This window comes from Molothrus ater, chromosome 6 (assembly GCF_012460135.2).
Source record: "Molothrus ater isolate BHLD 08-10-18 breed brown headed cowbird chromosome 6, BPBGC_Mater_1.1, whole genome shotgun sequence".
NCBI lineage: Eukaryota > Metazoa > Chordata > Aves > Passeriformes > Icteridae > Molothrus > Molothrus ater.
In genome coordinates this window covers 46,942,142-46,968,626 of record NC_050483.2, presented here as the reverse complement: position 1 = coordinate 46,968,626, position 26,485 = coordinate 46,942,142, and the positions used below count along the sequence as shown (strand labels likewise).

Sequence of the window (26,485 nt, the reverse complement as noted above, 5' to 3'; positions counted from 1 at the left end):
TCAGTAAACACCTTCTGATTTATGTTTTTCCAGTAACACTCTCAGGATTTTGGTTGATGATGCTCAGATGATGCTTCTTCAGCTGCTGTTTGTCCAGTAGCATCAAAAAGTCTTTTTCCTGGAACTCCTTTAACTAGCTCCATAAAGCCCTGCCTGGCCAAGGGGAGGTGAAGCCTTCTCCCCACTTCATAAATGGAAGTTCAGAGTTCACCTGTGTTTGTGACTGCATTGTGGTTTTGTGGAAAGAGGTTGGTGGTGCTGAGAATAAATACTCCTTTTTTCAGCCTGTGTGCTGCACTTCCTAATCCCTAGGCTAGGTGGTGAAGGAAGGTGAATTATGAGGTAGGGAAACATGTTTAGACAGTAAATCTGAAACTTAATAGGCAGTGGCTTTCCCATTGTATTTCTTTTCTAGAGAGGTTTTGAGCTATTCTCACAGATGACCATAAAGTCCCTTTAAACTCTATTTCTGAATACAAGGAAATACAGTTTGTTGATCTATGAATGCAGGGCATTGGATTTGTCTGTAATCTATTATTTGTTTTCTTACCTGTCCAAAATCATAAGGACCAAAGAAATCTGAATAGATTCATCTTCTCTTATGGTTTATTTTTTCCCTACAGTTATCCACAGTTGTCCACTGTGTTGGTACTTCTCAAACTTTTGTAGTACAAGGTATTTACCCTTATCAGAATCATCCCAGGAGACTGTCTTGTACAGTCCTGTCCCAATGCTTTCAATTTATTTTTAAGACTTGGTTCAACTGGGAACAGCCATGTATTACTCTTATTTTTCCTCTATCCATTTTGCCTGGCTACTGAATGGGAGTGTGTGTTGAGTGTTTGGCCCCTTGAGCCTTCTCCTGGGGGTTTGGGTATCCTGTGACTGTTTGGCAGGCTGTCTGCAGGCCACCAGGGTGCCCTGAGTAGAGAAGCATTACTCAGCATCTCTAACTAAAGCAAGTCCTGAGCACAAAGAATTCCACCAATTCTCACTGTCAGAAAACGCTTTTCCCCAGCCAGTTTTCAGTCTGCATCTTCCCCATCTTCACATCCCATTGCTCCTGTCACTACTGTTGAACTTCATCTGCAGTAATCCCCTCCTGGCACTGACACCCTGGTTTGGGTGCTCTTTCACCTCTCTGTTGTTGGGTAGCTGTGTTACTCATCCTGTAAACTGGCCATCAGCAGTCAAGCTCTTATAACAATGTTGTTGCTCCATGGGAATAGAACAGCACTCAGACAAAGCTCCCCCCACAGCAGGGTGTGCCAGGGCTGAGTGCCCTGGTGCTGAGATTGCTGCCTGTCACCTGTGACCTGTCCTCAGGTGTCCCACTGCAAACACTCCCCCTGTGCTGGCCATGAATGTGATCCCTCCAGCCACGAGCTCTGTTCAGAGGTGATGGAGGGATAAAGTGTAGGAGGCACTGAAAGAACAGAAATAATGGTTGGAAAATGAACAGCCTAGATGAGAGATGGGGATGGGAATGAGAAACAATACAGAAAGTAAGAATGAGGGGATAGAGAGAGAGAGAACTCCCTCTGAGATCAAACAATCTTGAAGAAAAGGGAGAATATCTAAAGGCAAATATGGAAAACAGATACCACAAAGTTTGTGCTAAGGCATGCAATAAAAATGAGGACAAAGATGGGGGAGGAACAGAGTGACAGGATTTTGACTTTTAAATTTAACTATAATATGTTGTTTTTAACAACAAAAGTGCTACAGATACTTTTGGTACCTGTCTGAAGTGAAAGCTGAACATTCTGATCTGAAGAATCTTTCCTTGTTGCTGTTACGCTGGCACTTCTGGACCTGACAAGGTTCACCTGGAGTGGTGGCCATATTTCAAAGGCAGAACTCTCAGAGACAACGAGGTGCTTAGCAAATAAAGAAATGCCATTCTCTAAATGTGCACTATAGCAATGTACAGAATCTTAATTCACAGCAGTCTGTAGACTTACAGACACACTTCTCCTGCTGATACCTTTGGTCCAGCACAGGCTGCATGAAGGAAGATATGGTTAATAATTGTGGTCATCTGCTTATTGTGTGATGCAGTGTATGCGCCCAAAGGGAGGGAGGAAGTGCCTGATTTTTAGTCTCAGATCCAAAGTGAAAAGATCAGAAACTGCATACGTAGTAATCTCTTGGAATTTAAGGTCACTTGTGCACAGCCAAGGGTGGAAGATGAGACAGAGTTTTTTCCAAACTTGATGCTTTAGAAGAACACTCTTCGACTCAGCAGCACAGCACAGAGCCAAGTACTGATGGTAGAAAAGCAAGAGCATCAGCTCTGTGCACAAGTTCTGGGTTGCATCAGGTCTGTGTCCTGACAGAGTCACTTCTGCTAGGGGTGTATGGCGAGTGCAGCTGCACAGGAGGGGTGACATGGCTGTGGCCTCATGCTGTAGTTCTCAGACTGCTTTTATTAAAGTGCTTTGTTCACTCTGGGCTCTCAGGTGCAAATGAGAATAGTGCTTGGTTTTAGACTGGAGGGTTAGGCTGGAACATCAATACAAAGGGGCAGCAGTAGAGCCAGAATCATGACCCCTTCTCATCTCTCGACTGTTACGTTTACTTGTTTGTGTGTATTTACTGTTGTTCTTTTTGGCATTGGTTTCCTCTGGTGTCCTGTCACTGCTGGTTTGCAAAGAAGTGGTGACAGTGCCAAGGGTCCAGCACCTGACCACAGCTCAGTAAGCCCACACTAAAGCAGCTTACACAGCAGGAGGGGAGGGAAGGTTCAGTGTACCACCTGGGGTCATTTGCACTATGTGGGTCCATGGTGTAGTTCCAAGCTGATGTAAATCAGTATTGAATTGACTCTCAGGCATTAAGTGAGGTCTGTCCTGGACCTCAGTGCAGAGAAGGTGTGCAGAGACTGCTGTCACTCTGATAGCAGGAGCTGGGTGATGAGAGAAAGCTTTAGCATGCGTTTGCCACCCTGGGAAGAAGGAGAGGATAATTGCTGGAGAACTTTTTATTTTAACCTGTTGCTATCTTTAGAATTTAAATGTGTGCAGTTAAACTCAGAGCAGCAGTTTTCTAGCTGTAGGCTCTACTGAAATCTTGTGTTGAGTGAGGATTTATTTGTCCTCGGGTCTGGCTGTGAATTAATGGTCTGTTTTAGAGGTTTCAGTGGGCTAGAATTGCCTTCCTGACAGAGAAAATGCCAGTGCTATGCAAACTCAGCAGGAGCACTTTGAGATGCTAAGAGTCTTCTTTGCTACTTTTTGTTGATCCAGGTGGTCCTTTCTAAGTATAAGTCAAAGAAATTCCTGTTTTTCCCTTCCTTCATCTCCCCATGCAAGTGTCATGTAGTCAGCAGGAGCACTGAATCCTCCCTGTCTCCCTTTCCTGTTTGCACGAGAGAGAAACAGAGGGAAGCGAGATGGAACCATACATTGCTCTGCATCTGCACTCTGAAAGCAAAGTTATTTGTGAGCCTTAAGCATGTGGGTGGGAGAGGTGCCAAGCCAGAGTTGTTCCCAAGTATCTGTAAACTAAATCTTATTCCCTAAATTCATCCAACTAAGGAACTTTTACTCTGGCAAAGGCTTGTAAATATTACAGTACCTGTCACTTTTGGATGCTGCTTTCTGTTTTCATAGCAGCAAATTGAAAGCTTTGAAATCTGGGATGTTTCGTTTACTTTTGTAGAGGTTGACCTCAAAGCATCAATCTTTCTGCTCCTTTTAGAATCTATGAAAATAGCCTTTTCTCAGAAAACTTCTTGTAGTGACAGCACTGCTAATGAACAGAGTTCTCAGATATTCCAAAAGTTTGGGGATGTATTGAGAGATGTGTACCAAAATATAGAGAGTCTTGCATCTCTGTTACTTTCAGTGATTCAGTTTTCTTTACATATATACTTACAATTAAGTGAAAAGTATTAATCTAAACAATGTTTATAAAGTGATTTCTGAATGCATGTCTGTCTCAGAGTTATGTTCAGCTTTGCTGGGGTTTTAGTTCACATGTACTTTTCAGTTTCTTCGCCATCTGCACACCATGGCCTCCACTTGTTTCAATTCAGCCATGCTTTGCTTATTTTCAAGATAAGTTGCTGGTTTATATAAACCTGTGACTTGAGTTTGCCAGATGCAGTTGCTCCCACCATTTGTGCTTGTCTCCAGTCGCTTTTTGGAGAAAGGTGTCATCCTTTTTCTCTTGAAATAAGTCTGAAAAGCGAAGAAGTCTTGGCAGACCTGTTCTGAATTGTGTTCAAGCTATAACTCATTTGTGGCTCCGAAGTTAACCTGGCAACAGATCAAACTCCATTAAAGTAGTACTTTTTAAGACTGTGCTCACTGAGGAGGTAATTTAAATAGTCATTCATACTTGTGTGATGTCCTTGATTTGACTTAGTCAATGTTGTCAACGTGCACACAGCTTGTCTGAAAACCTGGGCCCCTGCTGACCTGTCTCAAAGCTATGGCTGAAGCCAAGGTTCTCTCTACACTTCAGATTGCAACCCAGCCCTCTTAAGTGATTTATGTGCAAGTCCTATGAGTCCTACAGTGGTTTCTGCCTTTCCTGCTGCATTCCCAGGGGAATCTCAGTTCTCCTGCAGTGAATAAGTGCATCCTAGAGCAAGTCAACTTACCAAGTCACCAAGAGGGCTGGTTTTTGACTCCAGCCTTCCCACAACCCCATGTGAACAAGCACAACATCGGCAGAAACACTCTGGTTTTAAATTTTACCATGGTTCCCATGATTCTTCTCTTTACCCAGAACTTGCTGAGCAATTTTAACATGGTGGTGTCTCAGCAGTGCTCTGGTTGCCTTTGCCAGACCAAATGAACACTGCTTTCATGACAGAGCTGTCCCAGAGAACAGCAGAAAGTTCTGGCACCTTGCCTGAAGTAAATACACACTGGAATCTGCCACCTGAGGAACCCTACAGGACATATGGCTTTGTGAGACTGCCTATTCTAGTCATATTTGCAGACCATTCTGTTTCTTGTAAAATGCTTTAGAAAATTATGCTTGAAGGCATAAAAAGATCCCAGTTGCTTTTCACCTCACTGGCTAAGTCATGTGCAGTGTGTTCCTAACCAGGTGATCATTTTTGCTGCCTGTGAAAATACTGGCTTTATATTGCCATTTAGATTGCATGAAAATTGAGCCTTTCATCTTCTGAAATGTTTCCAGAAACCCAAATTCAGGCCTGGCTTACAGTCCTTTTGGGTGCTTTAATATAAGCTGTCTATTAAGAGGCAGTTAGTAAGGAGAGAGCTGGTAATGATGCAGCTGAGGAGCTAAACTCCATATCTTCATTTGAGTCTTTTTATTTTCTTGCAGATGAGAGGATCTGTTCACCACCCTTTATGGAGCTGACAAGTGCCTGTGGAGAAGATACCTTGAAGCTTATAGAGAAGAATGGACTGGCGTTCCCATTCAGTATGTACATGAGCTTTTCTTTGGTGCTTCTAGTAGGTTCCAAATACTGCACATGCACCCCCCCAAAACATAGCCAACATTGTAGGAGCGTGAGTTTCATTGCCAGAAGTGTCAAGATATTAAAACTTTCCTGAAATAAATGCTCTGAGGCAGTCTGCTTGGAATGTGGAACAAACCCTCTCCCTATCAGCTTTTACTTTGCCTTTTGTTGATGTTCCTTACTTTCAGCACCTCGCTACAGTAAACATGCATTCCTGGGAAATGCTAATAGTTCTAACAAAGTTAGCCTCTTGCCCTGAACTTGTGCAAGATGTTTCTCCTGCCAGCTGCATTCACTATTTTTCTTCAGAAAATCACTGCCTTGCTGATTATCCTCTTTTTTCACCCACCTCTCCCTTTCCCTGGTCCAGGGTACAAATATAATCTTAGAGGTAAAAGAAAGAGGGTTCACACAGATAACAGACTCCAAGGGCCCACAGCTCAAACAGCTGCTATGAACTGTTTGTGCTTTGTAGCAAGTTTCATTGCAGGGCTTGTGCTTTAATTGGTTCCTTTATTTGATTCCTTGCGGTAAAAAGTGAGCAGGACTGTTAGTTGGTCTTTGTTCCCTTGCTGCTTGCCTCATTTGTAAGGTTCAGAGGTAAAGTTCTGTGGAAAAAGCATGTTTTGCCCTCCCTGCCATCGCTCTCCCAGATGAGGCAGGTCTTCTGAAGACAGGTTGTGAAGCAGTACTTGAAATCTCATGAATGGCTTTGCCCTCCTCTTCACGTTGTGCTCTCCATACAGACTGCCTAGTCTCAGTAGTCAGCAGCATATATTCGGGAGGTCTGAATCAAACCCTCTATATAATGATGAAATTACAAAATAGCACTGAAAATTAATATACCTTGATATTCTGGGAGTGTTTTTTTCATTTTCCTGTCTCTATTTTTTTCTTAAAAAAGGTCCAGCTCTCCAGAGCATGTCTGTGAGACATCATAAACCATTTTGTAAAATTTCAAGTTACCAAGTTATTTTGGACTCTAGTGCAGGTTATCTCCCTTTCATAGCTCTCTGTCCTCTTGCCTGGCAATTTGATTCTTCCAACAACCTGAAAAAAAGTCTTGTCCTATCCACCCTCTCACTACTTGCAAGATTTCATCTCCTCTCCTTAACACATAAGTAACATCAGCCCTAGTCACTGTGTGAGCCCTAGGGTCTTCAGCTCCTCTATGGCCTCATAGTAGAAGCAGCTTTTTGTTTCTTTCCTCTAATGGGTTTTACTCCTCCTCTTAATCAAGATGGAGGTGAGAATCAAGATATACAGAGCAGATAAATGTGAAAGAGAAAGAAAAACTGCCAGGCTTTCTGCGTTTTTCTGTCCTCCTCTATGGTTGCCTGTAAAAAATAAGTTGTATCTTTGTTTGGTTCAGCCTGTTACATTTCCTGCTCTTCCCTCCCAACAGGGAGGTAAGAAAATAAGTTGTTTTTGACTGTGTCCCAGTTCCTTTGTTTTAAGGAAAGTGGTGTTTTGTGGTACCTGTAAAGTAGCTCTGGCCTCAGAAAAAAAATTACATAGTTGTAAAAATGCTCTCTGAGTAGACCGGATGGCAATCCTAATACTGGTACTAACTTCTTAGCTGATGCTTTGCAACTCTGTCCAGTCCTAATAAAGATCTGTGCTTGCACCTTAGTTACAGGGAGGAATTGAGAGAGCAGAGCTTGGAGCAAGCCAAGTTTTGCAGTGATTGAGGAGACTGTTCAAGCAGAGACTGTCACTTGTGTCTGTTACAGTCAGTGCCTTGGTCTGGTGGACTCCAGTGTTTGCATGTGTGGGTGGAAACAGGATTATAAAGGGTTTGTGTGTTCTGTTTCAGTGGTGAATTGTCTTTTCTTTTTTATTTACCCAGTTTGTAAAACCAGAGTGGCCCATGGAACCAACTCTCATGAGGTGAGTTAAAAATTCTTGCAGTATTATTCACCTGCTTCCAGTTGTGTCCTGTCACCCAGTCCCCCTGTGGTGGCTTGGCTGGTGATTTCCAATCCTGTAGTGGGTAGGAAGAGGGCTGTGCCCCAGCAACTTCCCTTCCCCACCTCTCCCTCATGTTAAATTGCAGCATTATTTTTTTAAAAATCTGAAATGAAGGTGAATATTACTTGAACCTCCTGTCATGCAAGCTATTTTTAGCAGTTTCCACCTTCTATCATATTGTTGCTTCTAGCATTATGTAGTCTCCAGTCAGCTGTGTCCAAGAAATCTCCTTCAGTCACTCCTTTGGTAAGAAGTCACTAAATAAAGTTTCTGTCCCAGAAAGTTACTTTCCCAATATGTATGTGGTACAGATGAAAAGTGGGTTTGTGCTTCAGATGGAGCAGCTGGCTCCTTTCCCTGAGGGGGAAGGGAGTAACAAATAGAGATGGTTTCCAGGCAATGTTCACTTGTAATAACACAGTGGGATCTGTGGGGAGAACAGGACTGGTAGAACTTATCTGCCTTCCTGTAAGGCAATTACAGCTAAAATGGTTGTATATTCCTGGAATGAGTGCATTACCTATGAGATTAGCTTCCTCTAAATTTAAGTGAGTTGAGTGCTGTTTTAATTCTTTTCCATTTGTGCTTCCTGCCTTCCTGCTTACTTCAGATCAGTTTTGAGAATCCAGCCCTTGCTGCTGGCTCTCCTAACTCCTGGCTTCCTTTGTTAACAACGTTGCCATCAGTCCAGGCTTCCCAGCTGCTGTTGAAATGTCTCTGAGAGCTGAAGACCCTCAAGTAAATTGTAAATGTAGATGAGCAGAATGGCTGTGGCTGAAATCTTGACTGACCAGCACTTCCTTTTAAAAATGCAGTGAGATTTTTCAGGCAGGCTTTACCTTGGCTTATTTCACAAGCCAAAAGACAGTCCTGTTAGTTTGTTGGAGCAGCTGCTGTAAATTTTTGTTGTCATTCCTGAGAACACTCGGGCACTTGATTGTTAATGAATTTAAGACTCCTCTTTTCTTGCTGATTCTTCTGTCAAGAGTTCATCTGCAACTGCAAATTGAAACGCATGAACCTCTCAGTACTTGTCCAGTTAGGCTTGGACTTTATTTCCTTGGTGAATCTTTCTTTGATCTTCTTTCATACAGTGCAGACACATCTAAGCCTCCTGCCAGAGCAAAAATTACACTAAAATACACCCATGGTCTGCACTTTATCACAGGAACTTATGATGAGAGCTTAGGAGGACCCCTGGAAAACAGCCTGAAGTCTTGCATAGTACTTTACATAGTAGTAGCAGTAGTCACTTTTGGAGTTGCTGAGTTCTCAGGAGTGATCCAAAACTATATCTATGATCAGAGAGGGACTGTTTTGAAATTGTTTATGGTCAATAATTACAAAGGAAGCATAGGATAAATACCTGCTTACAGCACAGTCTGTCTAAAAGATGGAGCATAGGTCTAGAAGCAAGAAATTGTTGTCTGTTTCATTAACGACTCCTTGTCTGGCTTTTGGTAAATCACTTCATTTATTATGGGTATATTTCCAATGCAGAGCTGACACTGAAATTAGAGCACTGACCAGAAACCCTGCTTTTCTTCATAAGATGGCTGTTAAGAAAGTTCAAGTACTGGCTAACAGGGACAACTGTTAGGTTCAGGCTTGAGTTTAAGTTTGGTGCATGAGTTTGGGTTTGGTGTCTGAGTTCACCAGGTGAGGCTGGCAGACCCCATTTTTCTCATGTGAGTACATGTTGTTGTTAAGCTGGGGTGGTGTCAGCCTTTCTGTGGTGTCCCTAGCAGTGGCCTCAGCAGCTCAGCACTTGACCCCCAGTTTGCCAGCACCGTTTATTAAACTGGAACAGAGATGATGGCTGGAAGTTGTGCTTCCTGGCTGCCAGCAGGTCAGAACATAAGTAACTTTTGGTAAAGCTGCCATGAGAGACCCATAGCCTGAAGAAATGTATCCAGAACTTCTTCTGAGCATTTGAGCAGACAAGAAGGAAAAGGCAGAGAATCACTATGTTTTGTGAGACTGAATTCCTTATGGACATTGTCAGTAAAAATTCTTTTTGCCTTCAAAAGAGCTCTGCATTTATAAAGAGAAATGCTGTTTGGAAATTATGATATCAAGTATTGTACCCACGTTACTGCCAGACACAGCAGGTCTGTGCTAGATGACAAAGAGCAAGTGCACCCTGCAAGCAAATTCTTGGAGTTCTATTCATGCATGTTAAAAGCCATGAGACATGGCAGTGAACCGGCATAAGGCACCCCACGGGGTTTATATGGGTTATATGGGCTTGTGCTAGTCCACAGGACTGCCAGCACAGAGCTGTGCAGAACAGAGGCCTCACATAGCTTCCAATAGTCATGGTCAGTGCTGGGCTGAGAAGCTAAACTCTGGCTTTCCACACTTCCAAAATAGGCTGAACCTGTTCATCTCACGTTTATTTGTGGGAATGAATTACCTAATAGTGGAAGAGAACACTATAGAACAGCACAGTTCCTGCCAGTGTGACGTTGTAGACACTATAATGCCAACAGTCCACACAAGAGGAGGAAGACAACGTTTTTTGCCACCAGTAAGAGACAAATGAGGTGTGATGTTGTTGCTGTGAATCATCTTGATGGATGATTCTGTCTGTTAAAGAAATTTCTTGCACAGGTTGTTACAACTCACAAATTCACTCTGTGCTGTGTAATAGAGACAGCAAGAATATCGGCTGCAAGTAGGTATTGAATGCACACATTGACTTGAACATAGAAAATGTTAATCTACTGAGTTATTGTGCATGTGTGCAGTTATTTGATCATTCATAGGGCCCAATAAATGCCTTCCTTTTTGGCATATTTATTCCAGTGCCTTCAAGAGGACTATCCGTTTAGAGTAATGGGGTGAAACCAAGCAGGAAAATCGATAGGCCAGCATTTGTCAGCAGTAAGAACTACTGGAGTCTGAGAAATGTCCTCTGATGGTGTGGGTGAAGCCCTAGTGCTTAGTCTTGTTGCAGCTGGGCTGAACCAAATCAGGGAAATAAAGCTGTTGGGAAGAATTCTTGTAGTTAGTGCACAGAGCTGTTCCTTCTGTTGTTCTCATGATACAGGCTTGTATTCGATACAAACTTTGTTGTCTGTGTTGGTCAGATGTTTTATCCTTTTGTTATACTTGCAGTTGCAGTAGCTTCCCAACTAAAGGCAGCAAATGAAATTGCAAAGTGCTGTGAAAATGTTGATTGAAAATGAAATCTTCACTGCCAGTAGTGTTTACAGACCTGTGTGTCAGTTAAATGAAACACAATGAAATAGAACAAGATGCAGAAAAGGAAATGTTCCCCTTGGTGCTTGTCAGGTGTGGGTAAGCATGAAATTATTGCCAGCCTTTTGCACAATCGTGTGTGTGTTTCCAGATGGCGATCATCTTCAACCAGGAAGGCCTCAAAGCTGTTCGCCCCCCCTGTGTCATTCAGAGCTTCATCAACCACAATGCTGTGCTCTATAAAGTTTTTGTGGTCGGGGAATCTTACACCGTGGTGAAAAGACCATCTTTAAAGAACTTCTCTGCAGGCATCTCAGGTACGTTGTACTGATTGAAAAGAAAACGTCTGTTCTTGCAGCCTCAGCAGGAAACATCTCTGAAGAAAATACCTGTGAAAAAACTGCTGCAGTGAAGGCAGCTGGTTTGGACATGCCATGTTTCCTCTTCTGTATTATTTCAATAGAAATGGAGATAACTCACCTGCTCTGGAATACGTACGAATGGCATTCATATAGTAAATATTTATGCAATGGTAACCTGAGTCTTACCTGTTAAGACCCTGTTTTATGTCATGTGGAAAAGGGGAGAGGGAGAGAAGTTCTCTTCTTTCCCACTAAGTTCATGTGTCATTTGTTCCGGAACTTGTTTATAAATGTGCTTTGGAGAGAATTTCCTGGATTCCATCATTTCAGCACTTCCTCTCCCTATTTTTACCTAGAATATGTGTGTGTTTTGAATTAAAGATCACTTGTGCTCTCCCCTAAATGAGCCTCCCTCTTCATGTGAGGCCCAGTGTTGAAAATCTTGGTGGGAAGTGTCCTTTGGTTTGTAGATATCAGCTGTGTTGGGGAGAAGAGAAATGGACTTGTCAGTGAGGAGAGTGATTCTTCTGTATGTCATTAGACAGCCACACTTAAGGGTTTTCATTAAATATTACTTAGATTTCCCTTATGGAAAAAAGCTCCTTTCCAGAGGACTGCATTCTGTGCCCACCAAAAGCATAAAAAAATTAGCAGCACATAGATGGGAGCAAGCATGATCTGATAACAACTGGTCAAATCCAGGAGGTGAGGATGGGATCAAACTAAAGGAGATGAATGAACAAATGCTAGTGTCTTGTCACTTTCCTTAGCGTTTTTGGCTAATCCTAGTATGTCCATGTATGCTCACCACTGCATTTCACACACAAATATTTATTTTGTTAGTATAGGTGTAGTAGGATGCTGGTGGAAGTTCTTATCTGTAGCTGTGTGTGCCTGTATTTACATTTAGGTCTGGTCTATGTCCTGATCAAATTAATTAGGCCAGAATCTGTATTCATATAAACTGTTAGGACAGTGGCTTCTGTCACCTCAGAGTGTCTTCTGCATTCCAGTGGTGCCTCCAAAAGAAGGACAGGTCCTGGCCACAAAATGTATTGCACTCTGCCGTGGTCACAGTGCCCTGTCCAGGTTCACAGGGCTCTCAGTGTAGCCTGGGTGCTACCGGCCTTCCCCCTGCAGTGATTGCAGCTTTTGTCACACACCTTCCCCTTGGAACTGTCACTTTGAGTATAGCACATTAGTAAAAATTATCTTCATTATCTGACTGAACTTAGTTAATTTGCTGTGGTGAAGGAAGGAAAACAGATTTCTGTGTACCCAGTGTGTGGTTCTATTTATCTGTGGTCCAAGAACCGTGGGTTATCTGTCTGTGGGTCGCTGCCTGTGCAGGCAGCCAGGTACCAGCAGGCAGGAGAGCCCTGTGGGTGGGGTGGATGGTTGAGACCAGGAGGAGATTCATAGGGCTGCACTGCCACCTGCTGTTCTTTGCACTATTACTTTGGAAATTAAAGTCTGGTATAAAGTTATTTACAACCTGGTTTTAATTGCAGACAGAGAATCAATATTTTTCAACAGCCACAATGTTTCTAAACCAGAGTCCTCATCTGTCTTAACAGCGGTAAGTACACTTGGTCTTCTTCCCTCTAGTGCAGCTGGAAACCTATCTAATCCTTTCTTATGGAAGTGTTAGTAGCTAGTGACTCTCTTTCACAAGCTGTCTGCTTCTGTGTTGCAGGCTGAGGTCTGTTTGGTACCACGAACCAGCATGACTGTGTCCCCCTCTGGTTTTCCTTACCGAGCTCTGGTGAGGAAGAGCTTGTAGCAGGGATGTTCTGCTTCCCAAACTACCCAGGGCTAATCTAGGCAAAGGGAAGAAGGAGATTCTGAATGTAAACACCTGCCTTTTTACTGTCCAGAGAGATTAATAAGCATAAATCATTCTTCTAGGACTCAGTTCTGTGAGGAAAGACAAACAGTGAAAATTAAAGCATAGAAATTGTGTTGGCAACAAGGCCACAGAGGGCCAGTACTTGTCTGCCATGTGAGAATGCCTGAGCTGTGACCATGGGACCATTTCTGGATGTCCTTCGAGACCAGCATTGCCAGCACACTGCACAGTTTCATGCTAGCATTACCAGTCCTTTTAATAAGATTTGGACATATGAACCTTAACAAGTTCTTGGGCACTCAGCTACTGAAAAAGTCACTTTACAGCACTGGGTCCTTTGAATCTCTTGAGTCTTGGGATTCTTTTCTCTTTCACAAGTTCTGCTGGGAACTAGTTTTGTATTTGATTTTGAATTTTGTATGCAACACTGGTAGGCATGCTAAATATTAAAACTGTAGTTGTGCTAGTCATAAGTCCTTTTGTGGTTATGTTGAGGGAGAAGCCATTACTAAAAATTTGCTTTCAGACTTAGGGAGTGTGCTCCTGTGGTTTACATGCCATCTCACTCATACAAATATGTATTCCAGTCATGCTTCTGTAGGCATAACAGCATACTTCTGCTGTGTAACATGTTGTTTAAAAAGCAGAGTGCATCCTCCAGTCATAAATAACCTAAGTCACTCATTTTAATAAATACTTACAAAATAATTTGTACATAAAAACCCACATAAAGGATATGCTCTGCCCTTAAGATATCAGCTGAGTTGTATTGTATGAGAGATTATTGTATGATTCAGATTAAACTAACAGCAGGAGTCTGTCCTGTCAGCCCTTTAACACAGACCTTCATCTACACTGAAATAATAATGATAGCCAGAACTTCTGCAGCACAGGGTTAAATATGCCACCTGTATATGTTTTTTAAGGTGTAGATCTAGTACTTAAAATAATGAGTCTGATTCTCCATTCATCCCTACACTGCTTTGCTTCTATAGCTGCACCAGTATGAAGAGGAAGATCTAGAAGCTTTAGAGCAGATGAATTTCCAATTTAGAAAGGATTTTGAATTATGAAAGCAGTTTCTCTTTGGTATCTTTCTCAGTTTCATGCCACTGGTTCTCTGCAATTAGATTTGGTGGCTATGCACCTGGAAACTTTTGAAAATCAATTTTTCCATTAAAAAGGCTGTTTGAGTCCCTTAGTTATGTGTCTTTTTCCATTACAGCTGGATAAAATTGAAGGCGTATTTGAGCGGCCAAATGACGATGTCATCCGGGAAATCTCTAAAGCGCTGCGACAAGCTCTGGGAGTTTCCCTCTTTGGAATTGATATCATCATTAACAACCAGACTGGGCAGCATGCAGTCATTGATATAAATGCATTCCCAGGTAAGAAAGGCCTTTCCACTCCTGCTTTGTGGAGCAAGTTTTACTGCTGTTGTCTCACATCATTGCTTCCCAGGCTGGGGGTGGGACGGCAGCTACCACATAGTTCTGAGATCAAATACAGGTCAGTCTGGGAAGGGAAGAACCCTTATTTAGATATGGAATTTGCATCTGAAGTATCAGTTCTTAGGAAATATGGTCAAATTTTAGTGGCCAGTTTTAGCCGTTGTGCCCTTCTGTGCAAAGGGAAACTCAAGAACTGAAGTGTGGGACTGTGTGCTGGGACCTACCCTTTCTTGGCCTAGCCCTCATTCTGAAATGAAAAGAATACTAAATTCTATTTTAGTAGAGCCTTTGAAGATTACGTTTTCTTTTTTGAGACTCTAGGCCATTAAAAAAAATGAGGGGGTGGAAGAAACAAACTGTTCCCTTGAAAATTTCTTCCTGTGCAAATTGATTCCCCACAAAAAGACATTTGTGCACAAAAGAAATACCAGGAATCTGAAAATGATAAAATTGTAGGTGCACAGAAGTTGCTGTAGAGAGTTCGTGTCCTTGCAGTTTCTCCAGTCCTGGAGTAAACGGATGGATTAGAGCATGTTGAAATGAGTAAATTTGTCCCCAACTTTTTTAGTGCAACATCTGTCTTGGAAACAACTAAACAAGCTCCTTGATCACCAGAATGGTTAAAAGGAGCTGTAAGTGTGAATAAGGGTGAGGCAGTAATGGTCTGTCACTCATGCTAAATTCAGCAGTCTAACCCAGGAAAATAACCCAGCCTGTTTTGCAGGGTGTTTTTCTCTCTGAGAATCTCCTCTCATTACCTGAATGGGGGTGTTTGTTTCATAAGACTTACACAGGCTGTTGTGTAGTTTCTTTAACCCATCATTGAAGACTTTAAGTTTTCAATATGGCTGTGGTGTCTTTACATCTACAGGTCTTGTCCTGAGCTCCCAGTCTCTTCAGTTTTTCGGATCAGGTCCTCATTCCTACTACCCTGTAGTGCCTTGTCTGTCTCTCTCCACAGTGACTGGCTTCCTCTTAAAACTCAGCTCTGCTATTCTCAGGTCACTTCCCAGCATGGTTCTACCACATGGTGTTATGCAATTTGAAGACCTATGAAAACACTCTTCTGCCCAGGGCAGTGAAACAACCTAAATTGGGTGTTAGATGGAACCATATCAGTTTTAATAATAGGGTTATATTTCAGACATTGGGTCTTGAAGTCAGTGATAGAGGACATTCTTTTGCAATCCTGCATCCTGCATTTTGATTTGGTGCTTCATGTTTTGGGTTTTGGGTGGTTTTTTTCAAGTAGTATTTTGGATTTAAGTACTTTGCACAGACTGAAATTCTCCTTTTCTTGAAATGTTGAAAACTCCACATTGGGGAACAGCAGTGTGGCAAACATATATTTAGACAGAACCAATGACTTCTTGTTGTCTCTTAAGTTTGCAGAACTGCTCTGCTCTACTTCTGCCCTAAGGCATTAGTTTTCAAAATTCAGCCCAAGTCCTGCATTTCAGCCTGCACAGTAATTGGTCTTTGAAGGGACTTTGAATTAATAGTGGTTTAGTCCTTGCAGGAGACTTGAGAGCACAGGGAAGTAACTTATGTACTGATCTACATCATGTCTCACGAGGCAGTTTTTTTGGTGGTAACTACTGACTTTATCACTGTGGGATAGGCTGAAGACCAGTTGGAGAAAAACTAGAGGATAGCAGTAAGGCTCAAACATATAGAAGAGAAGGCAGGGGAGAGAAAAACTGGCTTCAAATTTGTAAAAGGTATCAGAACAGAGATGAGCCCTGTTCTCAAGGTCTGCTGAGGTCAGAGAAGAAGCAATGGGGTAAAATGCAACAGAAGCAAAGTCACATCTCAGAACAGATAACGTTCTGTTGCTCAAAAGCACGTTCAGCAGAGGTAGCTGCATTTCCCTCCAAGGGCCTGTGTGATTAAAGACTGAAGAGTTACAATGACTGACTTCATTGACTGAGCCAGCACTTTGCTAGTGAGAAGTTCAAACTCAGCCCACCTCAAAAGAGTCACCAGTGGGCTGCAACAGCAGTGGGATCTGCCTGTTCCTGGCTCAGTGCAGTCCCAAGAAGTGCCCTCCCTTGGCCTTCTTCCTCAAATCATTATGAGTTGCAGTAGAGCCAAACTGGAGCCAACCCTCCTGGCCATTATCTCTGCAGCACTGCTCTGAAAAGGGGAGGGGAAGAGATGCCCTTTAAAGAGTATTCACAGCCTCTTTCATGGAACTCGATCCATGGCTTGGGGCCAAAGCCTTGTCCAGCTGCCCAGAGGTTTGCTGCCTTTCTTGGGTGCTGTCTTCAGTGTTTACTGGGCTTGAAGCTTGTTTGAACCTGCCACTCCATGACTGTCATCTGAGATGAGTTTAATGACAGAATTGAGAGCAGGTGTACCTGTAGGAGGATGTTGTCTGTTATCTGCTCCATTAGCACCAGCAACTCTTTAAAAAGATTTTAAAGATAAATGTCTGAAAGGCCTATTGTGTGTTTTGTTATGTGGGAAACTACTGGTACTATATTTAGCAGTGGTTACCAGCTGAGATATTGAGCTGTAGGCACAGTCACATAGCCTGTGGGAGTTATGTTTGTCTAACCTCAGATAAGTGAGAGAAAAGATTCCATGTAGCCTGCTGTCCTGTGGTTGTGGCTGAGCTCACCCAGCCCCAGCAGCTGCAAGCTAGCACCATGCAGGTGAACTGCTGGCTCTGGTGAATCTGCATGGTAGCTGGGAGCATCAAATCTGAATGTGCATTTTGTGTGTGTAAAAACATTGCTGCAAACGCAGGATATAGGCTGTCCATTTCTCTCTGACCAAGGGAACATGCAGAAAAGCCAAGTGTGCCAGATCAGGGAGAGTCTGAAAAATCAGGCAGGTAGCATCTGTAATGCTGGCTTTAAAAATGCTCATAGACACTTCCTGCCTCCACCAAAGCTTGCAGAGGTGGGCACTTGTTTTCAGGTGCATTGCTGGGTGGACATCTTTCCTATCTGTGCTCAGCCAGAGGACTCTGGAGACTGTTCTCAGTATAGCAAAATTCAGGCATCTTGCAGACAGGCATTTCCAAAATGGTTTCAAGTGGGCAGTGCTAGGATAGCACCTGCTGGAGCACGATTCATGCAAGTTATGCTTTAGGCATGCAAAAGTTATATCCTCCCACTGATTCCCTGTGTAGCACGAATCCCAAATTCACTGCCAGTAGTTTCTGGAGGTGTAATTTAATCTGCACTTCTTGATTTTGTTACCATTGCAGCACAGTGGTGTCTCACAACTGACTAGTTTGAGAGCCCTAGGTGAACCAAGTGAGGCAATACCCACAGCCTTCCCAGGTGTCCTGTGAACCACAAGTTGAGACAGCTAATTCTCTTCCTCCCTTCCTTGTATTTTCTTTTTTACAAGTTTGTAAAATTTCTTCTGAGTGACCAGGCAGAATTCCTTGGGCGCTTCTACGCAGTGTGCAGAGGGTTGGCACAGACAACTGTTACATACAGCTTCCTTTCACTAACATCTGCTGATTTCAGGACAGAATAACTGGCTGTCTTATTCCTATTAAATATTTAAAGCAACTTCTTTGTGAGTTTGGCGGGTGCCCTCCTACAAGGCTAGTTTGTTTTCAATGAGCAGACACAGAACACTCTGGGGTACTATGGATCTCCTTGCTGAATATTAAAGCTGTTACCACGGAGATGGCTTATTCCTGGGGTGTTTGAAGCACTCTGAGTAGATTTGAAGGCTAATCCCATGGCTTTTACATAAGCAAGAAAGCGTAACAAGCACTTCTGTCCAAGGGGTGGAGATCCTGTTCTGACTCCCATGGCCAGCCCTAGGAGTCCTAGTTGACCCCTGCCAACCAGTGGATTATTGTGTGGGGCACTGGGAAACTTGGTGTTTTGAAATGAGAGACTTGTTTGGTGAACCCCTTAAAGGGCCTCTGAGAAAGGAGAACTGTGAGCTGTTGTCTCACATTGGTGATGTTATGTGTGACCTGTTAAGTATCTAGGAGAATTGGGACCAAGTGCAATAAAATCCAGAGGAGTGTAGCAGCCTAAATAAAAGTGAATTGTTGACCTATGGCTTATAAATACACCATAAAATCCCCACATTTATTATAGGTGAAATTATAGTCTTACTTCATGTTTTCCCAGAAGTTGGGTTTTTTATTGCCTAAGGAAGTTGGTCTTTACAGGACAATGGAAATTAAAATTGAATTAATTATGGATCTGAGGAACTCTTCTGCTCAGTGATAACATCACTAAAAGTGTTTTAAAGTATGCATTTACTTCATGGTCTCAGGTTCTGCTTATGTGCTGCTGTGTGAATGTGCACTATTCATATAGGTCTTTTAAACTTATTGCTTCAGTCTCCTGCATTAATACCAGGTCACTTCCAGAATACTTTTATAGACATTTTAAAACAACCAGCCTATCTCATTAACCAACACTGAATGTCATATATCACCTCTAAATACTAAGGCAAACTGACAACAATTTTAGGTAACACAGTAACAATTAAGATCCATTTCAGGACATTGTACCCATATGTTGCATGTCTGGTTTAAATTTTAAAATGAAATTCAATGATAAAACTGTGCCTGTAGCACAGTGTTTAGAATACACCCAGAAGCTCTGTACACCTGCCACCCTTTATGTCACCAAAAATGTCATGTCTACTGGTATTTGAGCAACTATTTTAACCAGGAAACTTGTTTTTAAACTGCATTGTAAATTGTCTGGAATCACTTAACAGAACATGCAGAAAGGTGGTTTCAGTACTGAAACAAATGATTGATGTTTCTATCAAATACTGCATCATTGATGTACGTTTCCTGTCCCTCGGGTGTTTTCTCAGGCATAGCAACAAACACATTTTAAGTGTCAAGTTTGGTTAGATTAGACAAGCATTGCTTGTTGCTCAGTGGGAAGCTGCCTTTTCTGTAGGGTATAAAGCCAGCCCTGCTGTCCTCTGAGGTTTCCCTAACTGAGGGTATTGCTGGGCAAATTCTGGAGAGGGTCTGGACCCTCAACAAAGTTCTGCACTAGAGCTACTCGCCAGAGTAAACCTGGAAATGGTATGGAAAAGATCAACATTATACCAGAGAGTTTGTAACTTAGGGAAAAACCTGGACTCAGCAACAAATGATAGAATATACCTAAAATTATGCATATGTATATATACTTGGGAGGAAAAAGAAGCAGCAAATCTGAAAGGTAATTGTTTTTCTCATTGGAAAAATACTTTTATTTCAAGAGTCTGTTTTTCTTTATGTTGATTTCCTTCTGCTGTCACTTACAATGTTGTCATTGAGAAAACCTTTTTTTTATAACCTTTTTATGGTCAATGGAGGGCAAGGTCACTCCAAGAAACAAACTGTTAAAAGAAGCCTTTCAAAGAACCTAAGGAAATTACTTAATTGCCTTTTTTTTCTCTCCTTCATTTTTTCTCTTTTCAGGCTATGAGGGTGTTTCTGAATTTTTCACAGATCTGCTGAACCACATAGCTGCTGTCCTGCAGGGTCAGGTACCTGAGGTGACCCAGCTAAACCACAGCAAGCTCCTGGCAGAGCAGAGCGGTGGGATCATGGACGAGCGGATATGCTGTGCTAGCACAGGCTGTCTCAGCGTCATGGGAAAAGACTCCTCCTGGATTGTGGAGAGCGAGAGCAACAGCTCAGTAAAACTGCAACACCAGAGACTAGGCTGCAACTCAGCAGTGTCCCCCAGCTTCCAGCAGCACTGCGTCGCTACGTTGGCAACAAAAGCTTCTTCTCAATAACTTGCCAATGCCATGGACTGAGAAAAAGCCCCAGGGATACAGATTGTGGTCCCAGAACCAGATCAGGCTTTAACAATACAATTGATTAAAAATTGGGAAAAAAACCCAACATAAAACACAACACAAAAAAGCAAAATAAAAAAACTTTCAATTTGATTTAACCTAATTTGCTGATGAAACGGACTGAAAGGGGAAGAGCGAGAAAGTGATCCAAATCCATTTCATCAGATTCCAGTTGCAAATCTGTAGTGAGTTTACACACATATGTGTTTTAACACTAGTCCTTTCATTGTGGGAGGGTTGCTCTTTCATTTCTATTATTCTTTGTAATCACTGGTGACCAGCATTTTAAAATCGGACCTCATGGTATCAAGAAGATAATAATGTTGAAATGCAGTGTCTGAATGTAACAGTGCTAGAGATTTTTGCCTAAAAAACATCCTGTTCCTCTTTTTTCCACGTAGGCTGTTGCATAAGAAAGCTAAAACAACTTCAGTATCACTAAACCAAATCTCTTGAAATGTTCACCAGCCATGATGTTGGCAGGTAGCTTGCTGTGAAGCCACTGCACTTTGAGTAGGACAGAGCAGCCTGCTTATTCAGGGCACAGAACCAAGGTGACCACCCCTGTCCCAGCTTTGCAGTTCTCCCCCCAGGCCTCAGTGCTTCACTCAGATCTGCTTCCAACCACGCTTGCAAACAGCAACACCTATCACCCAGAGAGGGTGCCACTATTTAGGTGGAGTCATTTAGTAGATTAAATAACATGCTTTCAATTGTCTGCTAGTGCTGAAATCTTAGAAGAGTTAATGAAGCAGCTTATGTCTTCACAGGGAGAGAATTCTCCCTCCATTGCACTTGTGAGGACTTTGGGACAGCTCTGGGAAAAGGCTGGCAGAGCTGTGCTTTTTCCTTGGAGCAGCACACCTGATCTGTGTATCCTGAGAGGTAACACAGTCGCTGCCTTCCACAGATCCATGTTGTTGTACATTTTTTTCTAAAATATAAACAAAACTGTGTACCTTCATATAAGGTAGAAAAACAGGACAGCTCTAGCTTGGAGACCCCATTACTTTGTAGCAAGCTGCCAGGTGAGGCCACATGGTAATTTACAACAGTGCTGTATACTATTTGTAAACTATAGCACAGCCAATTTGTATCTCTTGAGATGTCTTCTAGTATGGCAGCATTCTGCTGTTGAGAATTCCTGCAACTTTTGCTAGTTCTGAACACTATATTGGAAATATCCAAGTGCTAAGAACAGAAACACTATTTTGGTAGAAGTGGCCTTCTCTTCCCTTTATTACCCCTAAAACACATTTAAGAAGGGTGGTGTTAAGAAAATTTCCATAGTTAAGCTCCTAGCTTGCAAATATAGGAATTTCTGTCTTTTCTATAGCACGTGTTCATAAAGCATCTGTCACTGCAGCATTTAATGCTAGTTTGGTTAGTATCATGTGTTAGATGGCTACTCAGAAGGAAAGGGTCTAGAACTTAAAGCCCAGGTAGATCGTGGAGAGAGGATTAAACTGTGTAAAAGTCACCACCCTGTCTGACGGTACCAGTCCTGGATGGAAAAAAGTTTTGAAGAGTGTTACGTAGCAGTTCTTTTATATAAACAATGCTTTTTCCGTAGGAGAGATTGGTCTTCTTCCAAAATGCCATTCTTGGGAATTTCCTGTAGCCAGGATTGAATTTTTCAGGATGATTTACACAACAAAAGATGATTCCTCCTCTAGAGGGATTACTAACTTTAAAATATTTCTATACGGACTGGAAGAACCTTATGGGTGTGGTATCAGTCAGATCCCAGGGTGCTCATAAGCACAGCCAACTTCCTCAAGTGTTGCAGATCACTTCTGAGCTGGGCACGCTTCACAGCCCTTGTATGCTTTGAGGCTGCTGGATCCCGTGTTGTGTGCAGCTTGCAGGTCTCGGATGGCTGTGGTGTGAGTGAGTCAGATGTACATAGGTAAGGGTTTATAAAAGTATTCATGGTAGACCAAACCTTTCGTAAAGCCATGACTAAAATGAAATTGACATCTGCAGTTTGGGGTTTGTTTTTGTTTGTTTAAAATAAAAAGTGTTTTTGTGTTACACGTGTAACAAAAGATGCCCTCAGGAAGGAACTTGCCAGTGCATATTTTTGTATGGTACTTTCTTGTAACCAGCTGGTGGAGTGTTTGTAGATTTGCCTGTTGCTCCCTTTATTACAATGGCTTGGGCTTTTTTTGGTTTTTTGGGTTTTGTTTCTTTATTGGGTGGTGGGGATGGAGCAATGATGTTAGAACTGGGTTACTAACTCAAGACCTTTCAAACTAAGTATGTTTACATGAATCTGAGTGTTGGATCCAATGGAAATGTCTGTATGCTGTTTCCTAGTTAGAACATCAAATAAGAATTTTATTTTTCTGGCTGCCTTCTGAATTTTGGTTGGCCTATTTTGCACTGCTTTTTTTCTCCAAAATAAACTACTGAAATATAATTGTGCATTTTAAACTTGTTTACAAATGATTGTTAGAAGTTTATTTTGTAATTCTCTGAATGCTTGCAGAAATACTATATTTAAATATTACTCCAGACCTTGGCAGTAACTAGAAAACAAGTTTAGGTCATTGGTGTGATCAGTGACATTTTTTCCCATAGTCTGTAATTTATTTTTTATTTATCGAATGTATCGGTATCACTTTAATTTACCAGGTGCAGTTATGCAGGTACCTGTTGTGATGTGGCATTACAATAGAGTGTGGACATAAATTACCATGCATTTGCTGTACTACTATATTTCCTTGCAGAAATTAAGGTAATGGCTCGTGTACTAGAATGTTGCTAAATCACAGGGGCAAATTGGGAGACCAATTTGTAAAAGCCAAAACTGTAAATTACCAAGTATCCAGACATACAATTACATTCTTGCAAAACATTTGAGCATGAGTATGTTATTAAGCTTGTGCTAAAGTGCTTTTCTGAATTGCTGCCTCATTTGGTAAGTTCAGGATAGTTTTGATTTAAGATAAACTTCACAGTAAGTTTGTTAATATTCTGTAGTCTTGTCTTTCTTTGTAAAAATAGGAGTGTAGTAACATTAGATCATACCAGAATGCCCTTGCTCTTAAAATTGCAGACAATCTGAGGAGATTTTCCATAATGTCTGTTTGAATTCTTTTTATTGTGGGTTAGAAAAAGGTTCTCGTGTGTTTTCAGAGGCATGGCTTTTACTGCTGTGCTGATGAGAGCAATTGTATTAAAATTACATGGTCACCAGTTAGCTTTTTAGGGATTTATTACTGTTCTGCTTCACTGTTTGAAATCCACAAGAATACCATTAGCTTGATTGGAATTTCTCCAGGTTTTGTGTCAGCATGGTGGAGATGAGACTCTGGTTTTCCACTGTAATTACGTAACTAGCTTCAACAGGTGAAGATCTTTCCATGTTGAGGAGTACTTGAGTGGTATTACTGCTGCCTGACTCTACCTGACTTGGCCACATTGTGCCTGACTTTGTAGCCTGTGCCAGAACATCCTGATCATTATGTGAAAGCCAACTGCAGAAATGCAACCAAACCATCAGCATCAGTGCTAGCTCTTGTGGTTTATGTAATGCAGAAGCACTGGGCCAGTGATGTTTTGCCTTTGGTTGAAGTGTCTGGCTGTACAACCTTTGTGCTGAGGAGCTGATCAACTGGGCTGCTCGGTAGGTAGGATAAATCCATTATTACTGTTCAGACTGTTGTAATGTTAAAGTTTAAAGATCTCCCAGACATCTCCCTCCAATGTGGGAATGTGTCTGCAGCAGGTTGCACAGACAGAAATCTACCAGTTTAATTTGTTCTCATTGTAGATGATTACAAGCTAAGAAGCCAACCCAGAGGCATCAGGAGATAATGAGAACTGCTCAAGATAAAGCCTCAAGTTTTCTAGATGAATTGTGGGCAGTATACAGCCAGGGAACAACCAGGTGGGGTAGTGGTTAGATAATAGAGGCAGAACACAGTCCAAAAGCAACAGACTAAATGGGGCCAGAGGTGTTACCTGGCAAAAAAAAAAGCAAAACAGGAAAAATGCTCCTGTTGTTTTCATCCAATTAAAAAAATCCAGACTTCTCAGTTCTTAGACTAACACTGAGTTCCTCAAGTCTTTGCATGGCAGCAATGACAAATGATTCAGGCTTTTCCACACTAGCTTGTAGCCTTGCCTTCCACAGCTGTGCAGAAAATATTGGATTTTGGTTTTTTTAGTGAACAGAGTCTGAGTTTGTAGCAGTCTCCCCAGGCATACACTTGTGGGAGTTCACTTGCATTACCCTGCTAATTTTTTCCCCCCTCTCTCCTTTTTAGTAAGAGATGTATTGATTTCTGTATTCAGTATACAATTACTTTATGGTGTGTGTTTTGTAATTAGGAATATGTGAAAATGCTTTGTGTAGATTAAAATATTTCCTTTAATATAATCTCCTCTTGCTTTCATAGAAAAATGGATATGCCATTGCAGATCACATTGCTGATTTTATTTGTAATATTGCTTTAATATCTATTTCAGAGGAATGTAACCTCCAGAAAAGTACTTTCCACATCTTTACTACCTTTCCTTTCACTGTTCACCCTATGTGGATCCAGGCCATCAGTACTTGAGCTTTTGACTGGATGGGTTTTGTGGATTCTGTCACATTTACAATGGCCACAAAAGTTACTTGAGATGAAGTTTGGGAGGATCCAGACATAAATGGGAGATGCTGGAGTGATTCCTCAGCAACACAAGCACAGTAGCATTTGTAGCAAGCAAAGGAAATTGGTTTTGCTCTTGTGTGTGCAGGTGGCTTTTGAGGTCTGGTCCACCCTGCTCTTGGGGCAGCTTTCCTGTGGAAATAACAAAATCCAGTGAGAGAAAAACATCCCTGATCTGTGATGCAGAAGGAGGACAAGGAGAGTAGGGCTTGGGAGTAAAATCCTGGCCAGTGGACATCATGATACCAGTTGTCCAGAATTTCACTCTGTGGTTTTTAATAGCAGTCTGGGGTGATGTTTTCTTCCTCTCCATCATTCTTACCCTGAATCCACTTGGGCTGATAATAGCAGATGCCTGTGGCCCTCATGAACTCATTAGCAGATGACCTTACCCAACATGTCATGAGTTTGCAGAGGGCTCCTGATGTGTTGGGAAGTTTTTGTTGATGGCCAGGAAATCTCTTGAAACTCCAGAAATAGCTGACACAGCGAATGGAGTTTATGAAAATCAGGTCTTCCTCTTCCAGCATTTTTAAAGAAAACCACATTTTATTTCCTCCTTCATTCTTTACACAGTAGTTTTAGATATAAATTATTTTAACTTCTCTTTTTTTGTGTGAAAAGTCATATATACATATATAAAGTTATTAAGTGTTGAGAATATGTTGAGTATAAAATAGTGACTTCTTTGTTTCAGATGTTAGCAGCCCCTAAAAATGAGTTATCCTCTTGTAAAGTCAGTGCTGTAAAAAAATATTAAAAAATAAAAGATGTGTTAGATGTATCTTTTATTATTTATTTCTGATTCAGTATTTGATACAGCTTGTGTATACCCTTGTGACAACCACATACTAAAAACACTGTCGTTCTTAAAATGGAGTAACAACAATTCCTTGGGATCCCAACAGTTGTGAGAGAATTGGCCCTCTGGGTGTGAGTAGTGTTGGATATTGTCCTTCAGTGTCCAGCGCTGCTTCCCCCCAGCACGGCTGAATCTCGGGGACCATTGTGTGCGTGTGCTCGGTTTCGCAAGTCCATTGGTATCTGTGTTCAAATCCAGCTGTACAGTGTTAACAAGTGTGTCTTGTGATTCGCTTCAGCCTGGTTCACTATGACTTCTGAAACATAATTCCCATTTTGTACTTAAATTTGTATAGAATTATATCAACCCTTAAAAGATCATGGCTTACTGTAAAACCCAAAATATTTGCTATTTGGCATCTTCAATTGCATGACTGATCAGATCAGACAATGGAGATGGTGTTTTCATCTAATAGCATTCATTTCAATGGTAATATATTAATTTTATTTTTGTTTGCCAAGCATCTGTTTTGGACAATTGTTTTGGTTTCAACAGTAAAGCAATATGCAGTAGGTATTGTGGCATTATCTCTGTAATTGTTTTGAAGAGAGGATTGTCCCTTTCCAACACATAATGAAAATAAATGCCTTATAACAAGTTCTAGTTTGCTTCCTCTTTCTGAGTGGATAGGGCAGCGAGGTGAGCAGCTCATTGGGAGAGGCCTGTGTTCATGGGAATTCAATGTTCACATCCTTTCCGAGTGCAGCTGTTTTGCACCTCTGCACTCAGGCCTTGAAAACCATCTTTCCATCTGAAAAGAGTCCTTGAGTCCCAAATATTTGTGATTACTTGAATATCTAATTAAGACAGTATTTATAGTAGCTCCATCAAGTAACAGTATTTTTCCTCTTGTTGATTTTGCATCAGGTATAGACAAAAA

The 26,485-nt window shown here is 41.7% G+C and overlaps 1 protein-coding gene across 1 annotated transcript in view; it reads left to right on the top strand.

The window, feature by feature from the left end:
• ITPK1 (inositol-tetrakisphosphate 1-kinase) overlaps nucleotides 1-26,202 on the top strand; it is a 140,666-nt gene extending 114,464 nt beyond the window's left edge. The window contains exons 6-11 of the mRNA XM_036384428.2: nucleotides 5,308-5,406; nucleotides 7,296-7,336; nucleotides 10,773-10,938; nucleotides 12,495-12,562; nucleotides 14,058-14,220; nucleotides 19,697-26,202. Of these exons, the coding sequence (XP_036240321.1) occupies nucleotides 5,308-5,406; nucleotides 7,296-7,336; nucleotides 10,773-10,938; nucleotides 12,495-12,562; nucleotides 14,058-14,220; nucleotides 19,697-20,019 (860 nt within the window). The 3' untranslated portion in view covers nucleotides 20,020-26,202. The remainder of the gene's footprint in view (nucleotides 1-5,307; nucleotides 5,407-7,295; nucleotides 7,337-10,772; nucleotides 10,939-12,494; nucleotides 12,563-14,057; nucleotides 14,221-19,696) is intronic.
• The last annotated feature ends 283 nt before the right edge of the window (nucleotides 26,203-26,485 follow it).